A 12,776-nucleotide genomic window follows, 5' to 3' on the forward strand; every position below is an offset into this window, starting at 1 on the left:
AACAGGAGCTTGTGATGAGAAGAGCTGAGCAATGGTGAGAACAGGAAGCCCTGTGTGCTCTACCTGTGGTATGAGAGTGCAGTTGTGTTCAAAATTAATGCTTTAGAAATGTTTTCAGAGAGCATCAGCTGTGTTTGCGTACCAGGAACAATGACAAATCCTAAATTCAGTATGAAAATAATTCACATCATCTCCAGTACCCATTTTCTGCTGATAAAGATTATGATACTTAAGGAAAAAATCACTTTCAAGAAATCAAAAATATAAATGGTACTAAACGGGATCAAATTCATTACATTGAGCCTAATTGCAACTTCATTGCTCCAGATTTATTCCTATGTAATTCTGTTAATATCAAAACTAGACTAAAGAAGTGATGAGTCAGGCTTGTTGTTTGTGGATCTCCCCTGGAGATCATTAGCTTGTATACAGTTGCATTAAAATTTAAATGACATGCTGCTGTCATTTTTTCGCTTGGTTTGAGGAAATCTGCGTATGTTGCAGGCTCCGGGTAATTTAAATTGAAGCAGTTGAGAAAATGTCATGTAACAACGATATGAGGAATGTAGTCAAATATTTATTGTCTTAAACAGCTCAGGACAAATTGTGTAAATTTAAGTAGGAGTGTCATTAGTTCTGTCGCCCTGTCAATATGGTGAAACTGAAGCAAGCTGCAGTGTGGTGCAATGTGATGCAGAATCAATTTAATTGCTAACTAGAGTAAATAACTTATTATTTAGTATAATACTAAATGCCCATACAGAAAACTACTGTGATAGGTTCCAGCTGAGAATATATGAGTTGTAAGCAGTGGGAATCTTGAATGAGTGTGTGGTTATTTAGTATGGTAGTATTTAGGAAGTCTTGTGAGGCTCTAGCATGCTGGGCACAGTAGAAGAAAAGATGCCAGGGTGTACTTCATTGTCCCACAGAATGAGTATGTCGTACAAAATACAACAGGTAGATATAACGGCCAGTGGGAGAAGGGCAGAAGGGGTGGTTGGGCAACCAGGTGGGTTCAGCACAGAGTTCCAACATTTTGTCTTTTTGTATGCACCTCTTTGATTCACACGCACGATCTCTCAAAAAAAGTGTACCTGATTAGCATAACCCAAACCACAGAATGTGCTTAAGAACAGCTATGAAAAATTACAATTTTTAATTTTAGAATTTTTTTAATGCATATGATTAGGTTTCCCACAGAGAAATCTCATTTCCTGCTGTAATACTACTGAGACAGAAACGTGCCAATGAACTGAAGGGTAGGGAAGGGGAAAGATTCACCTACAAACTTTCTGGTCCCTCCCACCCCTGAACAATAAAGACTTGTTCACAGCCATAAAGGTTGTTATAGGTGTGTACCGGTGCGTGGGTGGTTTTATTTGCCCATTTCTGAAGCACATTTCATGAAGAGATTAAATGCAAGGAATTGTTTCATCATATTTCAGTCGTCATGTTGCATATTGTTTGCAGTGTGTGAACTCCTGTTGCAATAGTTGTCTGCAGTGGTTCGTCCTTGAAACCTGAACTTTCCTTCAACTTTCTCCATTATTGCTTTGCTTATAAATCTGTCCATAACCCCTGAACAACATTGTCTTTGAACTCCAGTGCATCTACTCAGTGAAATTCTTATCCAAGCTTTAATCTTCTCTCACCTTGATATATTTTAACTTCCCTCTTTATGGCCTGGCACACAAGCTGAATTTAATGGTGATAAATGTGTTTCTAAGAGTAAAAGCTATAAAGTATACATTAGAGATTAATCTAAGCCAAATCCTCATTCCCAACATGTTAAACTTGGGGAAGCTTGAGCTGGGAGGAGCTGAGGAGCAAACGGTTGTAGCTTGGGCTCATCTCTAACGTCAAGCACTTCATTTTTTTTGCTTGTTTGTTGGTTTTAAAGAGTGTGTATTTATGTTAGGTGTCTTTCCTACTACAAAATGCTTAGATCATCACTGAAGTAACTGTCTCTATTTACCTTCCTGCTGTGTTCAAGAACAATAGAAGAGCTGTTTTGTGGAAGTGTTTGAGGGGAAGAGAACAAACAACTCAAGGCCAGAAAGCAAATCTTTCCAGCTCATCCTTCCTATTTGCATTTTCCCGATGCACACAGGGAATGAAATCATATGTGTGCTTCCTCTTTCAGAAGGGAAGTGGCCGCCGTTCTCGCTTGCACTCTCTCTGGCAGCGTGCAAATCTATCAAGCTGTAACAAAACCAGTTTATTACAGGGCTTTGCTCCTTTTAAAAAAGGCACTTGTTTGCTGGTAAAATTCATTATTATCTGGCTCTGGTTTGCAGCTTCTGAATTATGTAGAGCAGTACAATTTAGTAATCTGTAGATTGGAGAAATAGTGTGTTAAAATGTTTTCAAATATGAATCATACCTGTGGTGGTTTTTTAAATTTTTTGTTACTGGAAATAGAATTATTATAATGCATTTGTACATTTAAATTAGCTGTTGTAATTCAGAAAATGAAGGTTTTCAGGAAAGTTTCCACAGTGAAGTTTGCTTGTAGATTTGGCCTGGGCCAGACTTTGTATTGCTCCTGTTCTACATATTAAATATGCTTGATCTCAAACTCTTTTTAGGTGGATCATAAACCCACCTGGAGGGTAAGAACTGTAGAGCATGTTGAGCCTCTCCAAAGAGGGTTTCTACAGATATATGTGTATATGACTCTATATATACAGCCTTCCTACGAATGTACACAGACATTACTCTTCTAAGAGAAACACTCCTATAACCAATATGATTCCAAAAAAGTGTTTAGGCATATGCTTAAGTCTGCTAAATTGAAATCTTTAAGAATAAACTTTAAGCCTACATTGAATTCACTGGATTTAGGCATGTGCTCTGGTGCTTATGAGTCAGGACCAGTTGTCTAAGTCTTGCGTCTTCTTCATAGGAGATTGCAAACACTGAAACGCAAAAAAGACATTGCAAGGAGATACATACATGTGCTTAAATGACAGATTCTTTATCGAACCCCTAACAGGAGGCCACTGGCTTTTGGGATTGGTTTTAGTTTGTTTTCATTCTGGTCTGCTTTTCAACCCTGTTCCTCGCAAGAAAGCACAGCTGGAGAGCATTAACTGAAAACAAATGATGCTGCAGAATATCTGCTTGTTCATTGCTGCTTTTTCAGCTTAATTCTGCTAAATGATGCCTGATTGAAGTTTTAAACTGTGCTTAACTGCATTTAGCACTTAAAAGCCAAAGGTATCTATAAAACAATCCCCACCTGCCCAGGAGGAGGGAGGATTAACCGAGTCCTTCCCTCTATTCAAGCTTTCTTGCCTTCCTTTCTCCTTTTAACTTATTTAATTTCAAGTACCAAATTTTTGTGGCATGTGTGTTAGCTCAGATACAGGGGGGTGTTTGTGGTATTTTTGTGTTTTTACTTCCCCACCCTGTCTGCTAAAACCAAGGTGCCGATGTGGTACTGTATAAAGATTTGTTTGGCCTCGTAGACGACTGCTGGCGACAGCGGCTGTTTATCAGCCTTGACTGATAACAAAAAATCTCACCATCTGCCACCCGTTACGCTTTTGAAGAAGCGAGCGCGCCAGCTTCCAGCTGTACATGAAGAAGCTGCACGGGTGGGAGTGCGATGTCGGAGGGGCCGAAGGGGGGTGTGCGTGGGCTCTGCCTGCGGTGACCTCATCAGCTGCTGTGCCAGAGCTGCGGAGCACCCGACTTCTGCAAAACCGGCATAAGTTTGGTAGTGGTCTGCCAGAGCCCAGCGCGCTCGGGTGGATAAATGTAATGGGAGTTAGAGAAAAATGGCAATGCTCTTCTGAAAAACCACGGCGTTCCCCTTTGAATTGCAGAATTCTCTGGGTCACCTGAGCTGTAATTAAAATGTGATGTTCTAAGGTGCTTCGTTTGTGCGGTTTGCTGGGTTAGGCTGCAGAGCTTAAAGACATCTGTGGGAAAAATAGATAAGTGATTTCTTTTATCCTGTTATCCTTTGACTGAATTTTCATTGCTGTTAGGAGATTTATTAGCATTTTTTATGACTGGTCATAGCCTGTGTTCTTTAATATATTATTTGCAATTTCCTTTCTCTAGATTATGCTGTTTAAGGAACACGACTCAAATTTTCCATCAGTTGCATCAGGGAAGCCATAAATATGTCACAGGGGGTGTATTTATGTACCGTATTATGTGGGGGAAAGAATTTGGCCTGTACTGCGTAAAATTAAAACAATAATTAAGCTTTGGCAGAAAGGTTGGAAGGAAAACTCCTGGCTTACATATATTTCTATGTTTATTGTATGTGATAATTAAATGGTAGTTACAAATTCCTGTATACCCTTAAATAGCTCCAATGAAAACGCTTAGGCCACATTCCCCCGTAGCAGGTGTTTTAATACCTGGAGAAAAGGGGGAAATTAAAGAAAAAGGATGTAAAAAAAAAAAAGTGTGCTGCGGTCTGGAGTATGGCAGGCACTCAGGTGCCCTGATGGGGGACAGAGGATTGGAAGAGGTAGGCATCAGGTAGCTGGGTGCTGACAAGCCATGGAGAGAGCTTTGCCTTCCCGCCTGGTTTGTGGGAGTGCCACCAGAACAGGGACAGTCTAAGAATGTCACCTTGCGTCTGTATTGGATCCCCTTTCCATGACAAAGGGTTAATCTTTTGGGGACACCATCCCTCTAAATATGATGATGATCACTGAACTTGGCAAAGTATGAGATTGAGCAGTGAAAGAAGGGCAGGGCAGGAACCTGAGTGATGCAGACTTAAAGGTGGCAAAGAGAAGAGGGCAGAAAGGGGAACCGGGCAATAGCCAAGTACGTAACATGTATAGAAAACCTTACACCCGCTTAGGGTATGAACAGAGGCATCGTGCATTCTCCTAGTTTCCAAGAGTCCTCTCTGCACCAGGCATGTATTACTTTTGCAAGAGGTTACTTGGCCAGCAGGAGCAGGGAGGTGATTGTCCCCCTGTACTCGGCGCTGGTGAGGCCGCACCTGGAATACTGTGTCCAGTTTTGGGCCCCTCACTACAAGAAGGACATTGAGGTGCTGGAGCGTGTTCAGAGATGGGCAACAAGGCTGGTGAAGGGTCTGGAGCACAGGCCTTATGAGGAGCGGCTGAGGGAACTGGGGTTGTTTAGCCTGGAGAAGAGGAGGCTGAGGGGAGACCTTATGGCTCTCTACAACTACCTGAAAGGAGGTTGTAGTGAGGTGGGTGTGGGTCTCTTCTCCCAAGCAGTTAGCGATAGGACGAGAGGAAATGGGCTTAAGCTGCGCCAGGGGAGGTTTAGGTTGGAAATTAGGAAAAATTTATTTACGGAAAGGGTGGTCAAGCATTGGAACAGGCTGCCCAGAGAGGTGGTGCAGTCACCATCCCTGGAAGTGTTCAAAAAACGTGTAGATGTGGCACTTGGGGACATGGTTTAGTCTAGTCTATCGTTAATTGGTCTAGAGTGGACTTGGTAGTGTAGGTTAATGGTTGGACTGGATGATCTTAAACGTCTTTTCCAACCTAAACGATTCTATGATTTCTTTCCCGTTCTTGAGGTGGTGGTGCTTCACCTTGCTCCTCTGCCAGGTAGGTGCTGGGCGTTCCGGGGCAAGAAAGGTTACGCTGCCATTGCCTCATTAATGAGCTGGCTCTTCCCTCATGGCACTGCTGTTAGCACAGCAAAGTTAGGTCTGGGGAGATGTCATCCACTTATTTGATGATGTGCAATTGCATCTCTGTCTCATAACTATTTTGTTCTTCCTTTCTTTTTCTTTTTTTTTTTTTTTAATCTGACTTTGAAGCTGCCTTACAGCAATTGGAAACAGTAACACGAGTCACTGAATGTAAGTGCTTTTTTATAAGTTTAAGGCCAAATATATCAAAATATAAGATAATTTGGTATTTTAGGTAGACCTATAAAACAACTAAAAAAAAAAAGTCTTAATTTTTGGTGACAATGAATTGCACAAAAACTTCGTTTTTCAACCAGCTTTAATTTTGCTTTGGTTGTGGTTTTTTGTTTTTCCCCCAGACAACTCTGATTTTATAAAATGAGATAAAAATATGTTCTTCATAGATTAACGAAAGCCATGAACATTATGTGCTGTTAGAGCTTTAAAAATTTCTTTTAAAAATGAGTATTGTCATTCGGCAGATAAGTGTTGTGTACTAAAAGCTGCTCTTTTGTATGAGCCTTATGTAACATTGCAGTTAATAACATTTAGTGTTATTGGATGCTAAATTACTTTAGTATCTCAACTATAAAAGCCTGTTTGCAAGGATGAGGCAGTCTTGTTGGATTGCCAGATAGTTAAATAACTACAGGTTGCCAAACTAAATGAACTTTTCAGCTGGTAATGATGTGCAAATTGCTATTGCAGATGTGTATTTATTGGAGAAATGCTCACAAGCACATAGTTGTTTCTAGTTACAGATGCTTCTTTGCCTTTGTCCTTAAACTGTCAGTGATGCCATTAGAACGAATATATCTGGATATATGAACACAGCTATTTTGTGTTATTAATAGCTAAATAGCTATTTTTAATTAATTTATTGCATAGCTATTTAAGCTATTTTTAAGCTGTTATTATATTAAATAGCTGTTCAAGCTATTTTAAGCTATTGTAGGTGAAATGCTGCTCTGCGTGAGAAGAGTAGCTGTTGTTGGCCCTTACCCCCAGCTCCCAGGTTTTCAGGTAGAGGCATGCACGTAACTGTAGTGTAAGCAAAGGAAGGCTTGCGACGGAGTATCCTGTACTGTGACCCATGGTGGGTCTGTTGCAAATACTATTCTGAGAAGGAGTGGAAGCAAAGGCCTGTTTCTTACCTGTTTGGGGTTTGTTTTTTTTTTTTAAATGGGCCTTCTTGGAAACTACTGGTACAAAATTGGGAGACATGAGAATTAAACTCTGACATATAAATTAAGCAGTATTATTTTTTCACTGTCTTTTTTTTTTTTTTCCCCCCTCTTGAAAAATAGTTTTCTGTAATGTGACAGTTATGAGGAGCTACCTTTGGGTGAAGAGGTTTCATAGTAAACATTAAATGAGAAGACGATTCCTTAAAGTACATTCCGGAAGGTGATGGGATTTGGCCCGAGGCTCAGTGCATGTGTTGCCCAACAAGCTGTAGCTGCACTTTTCGCTCTGAGCTCTGCTGGAGCCTGAGAGGAAGCGCTGGGTTTCCTGTGCAGAGCTTGCTCCCTTGCCCTGGAGTGTCTCACTTGGAATTCCTTAGCCTGGTTGGGAATCTAATACAAAGAGCCATTCTTGTGAATCATGTTTTCTTTACAATTTTGCATTCCAGCTCAGCAATTCATTCCTCCTTTTTCTAATGGCACGAACATTACGGGAGTTCACATAATGTTGGCGAAGTGGCTGGTTCATGTTCTTCTGGGGGGGCTTGAATGCTCCAGTTCCATTCTGTTGTGGGTTATTCTAAAAATACACTTATAATGCATATTAGATATAGTAAGTAGTGAGATGTTCTGACAATCAGTCAATATCCCTGAATTTAAAGGTTTTTCAAAGGTAAATATTTAATGTTGTGAAAGATAGACTTTTTCAGTAGCCAAACTTACAGCTAACCATGTGGCTTCAGAATATTCATCTTCCCATCTCTTGCATTATTAGAATATTCTATTCTCAGCATTATTTGTATGATCTCAAATGAAAATAGCATTTTGGAAATACTGTTTGGAACGTTTGAACGTGCTGTTGAGTGTTTTGGATACAAGTCTGTGTGTGTTCTAGGTGGGGTGCATAGCAATATATACTCAGAACGGTCGAACTTTTCCTTTCCTTTCCAAAAGGACCCAGTTACTTGTGATACTTTTATTTCTGACTGAATTTCCCTGAAAACCTGAAGCACTTTTGGTGTTTGCATGTGCGTGAAAGAGAGACAGTTCAGCGTTAGAGCAGATGATGAGCAACCTCTTTGCAGTGGTCCACTTCCATGCCGGCATGCAGTGCTGGGCTAACATCATCCTAATTCCCTGAGCCCCAGCATGCGAAATGCCTCGCAGCTGGTGAATCGCCCCCTGTGTGATGGGGGCACGTCAGAGCCTGGGCTTGGCACCCAGCGTGAGCGCCAGATATTGGCAGCCATGCTGTATGCCAGATATTGGCCACCTGGTGAATGTTAAAGCATCTCTGAAATTACCACTTGCGGATGTCTAGACTTCCAGGCGGTGGCACTCTGGCATGTCTTTGCTCTGCCAGTTCCCAAGGCAGGGGACCTGCAGGGGCGCATTGTGGCACCCATCCAGCCCAGGACCCGGTGTGCTGGAGAAGGGTGCACAGCTGAGTCTGTCTTCTCAGCTTCAGGGCAGGGTGCTGCTGCGGGATGCACCCGGATGCCAGAGTTGCGAAGCACTCCCAGCTGCTGTACAGCACAGGATCAAAGGTCTGCATGATCCTTATACAAGCTTTCTCCTGCCTCTTCCTCATATTAATACAAATTCCTCCCCCTGAAACTCACCCACTTCTCAGAACCTAACTTGTGCTTCTTAAAACCCAAACTTCTTTCATGTAGTAAAAATGTGAGATGTGATGGGTGGGAGAGTGTTTGCATTAAGGTACATACCAAATGTTTAATAATGTTTCTGTTGAGTTATGCTGTCTGAATATTGTGGTCTTTAATTTTAAGCAGTTTTACATTGATCCCATAAACTATTTTGAAATCTGAAGTGATTTGTTTTCCTGAATTTAATTTCTGATCATTTAGGACTATTCATAGCTGCCAAAAGTTTTTACTTAAAATGGTGTTATTACAATCTTTCATCGAGTTCTTACAGCCAGCACCCCAAAAATATAACTTTTATTTAGTATTGTAGGACAAACCTGTACTAATTTTGTTGTAGTTTTGAACTGCTGTGGGATAGAAAGGAGAATAAAAAGGGTGTAGTTAAATTTTCAAGTTGCAAAAACACATTCAGTGTGTGTAATTTAGCAGCTGTTGCCAACACTTGGGGACATTTTCTTTAGCATTTGAAAATTCCCTGTAGAAGTGAGACAGGAGACATTAATTTAGCATTTCAAGCTTGAAAAATATTCTAACCTTTCCTTAAATTGTGTTTTGAAGTTTAGGATTAACTCTGTGCCTGGCTGCACAGATGGTTATGTTTTACATATTCCTTTGTGTAGGAGAAAAAAAAGAGACCACATGGTCAGTTAATGGCTTTAAACACGCTTAGTCTTTATTTTACATCATCTTAATGGGACCGCAGAGATTCTGGGAAGATACTCAGAAAATTGTTGTTTATGGTGTAAGACTTGTAAGATGTGTTGTATTCTGTGTCTTGGAACTCATGAGCTATTTTTGCTCCTACTTATTAATCCTGGTTAATGAATTTTACAGCTTCATCCCTTAAGTTTTAACGTTCATAATTCTGGTATGTAAAAATAAAAACTAAGTTCACTGATGTATAGAAAATGTTATTTTATTACTGGAATGTGTGGGCTCTTATTTTTTTAATCTTTTAATAGATAAAATTATAGATTAAGTGGATTTTTAAGGAGAAGTAGACTCCATATCCAAGTCACTGAAGTGGTTATAAAGTTAAATAAGATTTTTAGTCTTTCAGCATACGATAGAATGCTTTCTAAGCTTTTTCCCTAGACACTTTTGGGAGACATCATAGTGAACTGTGGACTATACAAATCAAATGGGATGCTGGGATAACTGATAGAAAGTCCGTTAAGTCAGTGGTGTGTCGCCAGAGCAGACAATTACAGTATATAAAACCAATCCTTAGATTGGATGTTTTGTGCTTTTTTCAAGTAGGTTTTAAAATAATGTCAGCTAAAGGATTGGTAGATTAATATAGTTTGTGTAAATCCACGTGTGGCACATAAAAGAACTCCTGATAAAACCACTGAGTGCTGTACAATGTTGAGCACTTGTAAGGAATCTGTCAAGTTTATAAAAGGTTATCACTATAATACAGGCACACGACGTTATTTTTTTTCCTCCATTTGAAAGTGCTAGTAAGGTTTTAAAGGCTACTACTCTTTTATCATCTAAAGAGGAAGAGTTTCTTATAGTCTTTTAAGTTAAGCTCTTACCCTTTTCAACGCATGTGTGCAACCAAATCCATCTGATTAAAGTTGTTCTTGAAGATAGCTGTAACTGGTTAAAGACTCCACGGCTTTATTCCAGTTCCTGATGCAAAAAGATTTCCATTGCAAACCCTGCAATCACAGAGATCGTTCATGCTACCTTTGGATGGAAATGCTGTGATGTGCCTGCAGTTCTACGCGAGTCTTGCAGGCCAGTATGGGATATAGGGGTGAGATGGTTTGAGATGCTGCAGACCACCGTTTGGGTCTCCTATCTTAAGTGCTATCAGGCAGGCATTTCTGACAGATACTTAATTCATTTCTATTAAACTAAGAGCATCTACAGATGTTTGTATATTTTGGGGGTATTTGTGTATGTATGTATGAGAACACACACCCTGCCTTCTAGTCAGCTGAATCCTCCACCCCTAACTTACTCGTGGAGGAAAAGGTTAAATTTCCTCTAGATTTTTGAGGGTGTTTTGTTTAGTGTTTTGCTTCCAATGAACTTCCTAGAAAGAAAGGCCAGGAGTGTTGCAGGAAAAGCAGTGTTTGCCGAGAAGTTTGGTTACCCTGAAGCACTATTTCCAGTTCCTAAGATGCAGAAGGAACTGATACGTAAAGGTCAGAAGTTGCCAGTGTAGTTCATGTTAGCATGACATGACGAATGTTGTGTTATAAACAGAGTGGAAGCTCTTTGTCTTGTTAGAAATCTGGAAGTGTAATAACTTCTTAGGCTGTAGCTTGGCCTGAAGAGCAGTTTTGGATTATGATTTTAAGCCTTACAGATAAGGAAGTTCAGTCTGAAACTTTGCAGTCACTTCTTATGGGTGAAATGCATAGAATTCTGTCTTTGCTTCTATTGATTGTCTTAATTGCCTCATGGTTGTCAGGTTTTTCACAATACCATTACTATCTTTATGACTGTTTAATACAATACAGAATCTATGTTAATAAATAAAACATTGTCCGTAAATGGAGATGCTGAAAAATTAACTCTTTATTATTTTTCTTCTATTTTTTCAGCGGAACCCCTGCCTTTAATGGACTTGTGCCGAAGATCAATTCGTTTTGCTCTTGGCAGAGACCGCCTGCATGACATAGAAATTCTACCTTTGCCTCTGTCTCTGAAAAATTATTTACAGTACCAATAAGACGTCTAGAACCCTCTGGCCTCACATTGGACTACATCAATGCAAATGGCAGAAAATTGTTTACAGCAAAATATAAATCTTCGTGATGGACACTTAAGTGTTATTTAATTTTTAATATATTTTTTTTTTCTGAACCAGTGAAAGCAGATCACTGTGGGGGACTACTAAAGAATGTGAAAACATTGATTTGATTGAGATTCATGTATTACCTGTTGCCTGTTGTGTTTACAGTCCTGAAGGCCATTATTCTCATCTGTCATATATTGGTTTATCTTTGTTGCCTCTGGTAAATGCCAGTAGAAAGTCTGACCTGCAAGATCCGCTGTCATGCAGGACAGAGCATTCTTCAATAATGTGATTTTTTTTTTTTCCTTCCTTCTCTCTTCTACACCTCACCCCAATAGATAAAAATAAATTAGCAAAGGAAAAATCTTGACAGTAACTTTTGAAAAATATTGAAACTTTGCCTTTGTTATCCAGCTGTTGAGAGCTTTGAGTGTTCAGCACTCAACATAATCAGGCCTATCTAAAAGTTCTAACATTTAAAATAAAGCAGATTATTATCTAGAAGAAGAGTATGTGATTTAAAAACACTAGAGGAAAAAAAAACTGGTATATGTGTCAGAAAGATCAGTTTTTGGATGTGGTAACAGTAAGATGCAGTCCATTGTTTTCAAGACCAAATCTAGTCCCTCCAAAGTTCTGCAGTTTATAACAAAGTGTTCACTATCCCAAGAATTTAGGATATTCATATTTTAGAAAGCTTGTCACTTTTTTATTTGAACAAATTTATAATTTTTATGTGGTATGAACTCTAAGTACTTGGTTCTCTTTTTAATGTATGTGTGGTTATAATGTTTATTTATCTGTCTAGAGTCTGTGGAGTTCTCATTTAACTGTTTCCCATCTTGGGGTGACTGATTTTGGTTTTTTTTTTTTCCCCCAACTCCACCTGAAATGTATTAATTTTTCAGGCTCATCCCATTTTTTAAGATGCTGCTTTCTATTCGCATTTCTTACATGTTGCAAGTTATCTGCCTGATCAGTTATCTAGTTTTTAAACTGGAAGTTGTTGTTATGGCAGAATGTCAAATGTTTAGACTGAGCTGCCTTCAGCATATTTTAATGTGAATTTACTGATGAATGAGGAGAATATTTCTAATAAAGTCTACTGTCCAAAATAAAACTCATGTCTCCTTTGATGACGTGTTAAATAACATAGCACTACATAGTTGAAGTTCAGTTCCTCCTGCAGCTTTGCAAATGTTTCTGTTCAGCACTCCTTTGGAATTGCCGCTTTGGGTTCATGTGCAAGTGACATTGCAGGCCAGGTAATGTCTTGTTCCTGATTTATCGCACCCACTCTGAATATAGCTGTACTCTTCCTTTTAACACAATTCTGGCCAGATTCCTCTAAACAAAACCTCAGTTTTGTGCTAGAGTGGCACTTTGAGACTCCATACTTTTGACGTAGGTTGAAGTTTGACCACTGTGCACTGATGATACAGGCAAAATCACTGAACTGCAATGGTTGCCCTTCTCTCAGTCACCCCAAGGAACAGAATTACAGTTTCAGTTGGGAAAGAGAA

General features: G+C 39.6%; 1 protein-coding gene across 1 annotated transcript in view; it reads left to right on the plus strand.

Moving 5' to 3' along the window:
• Positions 1-11,187, plus strand: part of SPSB4 (splA/ryanodine receptor domain and SOCS box containing 4) — a 68,204-nt gene extending 57,017 nt beyond the window's left edge. The window contains exon 2 of the mRNA XM_075717004.1: positions 11,060-11,187. Coding sequence (XP_075573119.1) covers positions 11,060-11,187 — 128 coding nt within the window. The remainder of the gene's footprint in view (positions 1-11,059) is intronic.
• The last annotated feature ends 1,589 nt before the right edge of the window (positions 11,188-12,776 follow it).

This window comes from Pelecanus crispus, chromosome 9 (genome assembly GCF_030463565.1).
Source record: "Pelecanus crispus isolate bPelCri1 chromosome 9, bPelCri1.pri, whole genome shotgun sequence".
In the NCBI taxonomy this organism is placed as follows: domain Eukaryota; kingdom Metazoa; phylum Chordata; class Aves; order Pelecaniformes; family Pelecanidae; genus Pelecanus; species Pelecanus crispus.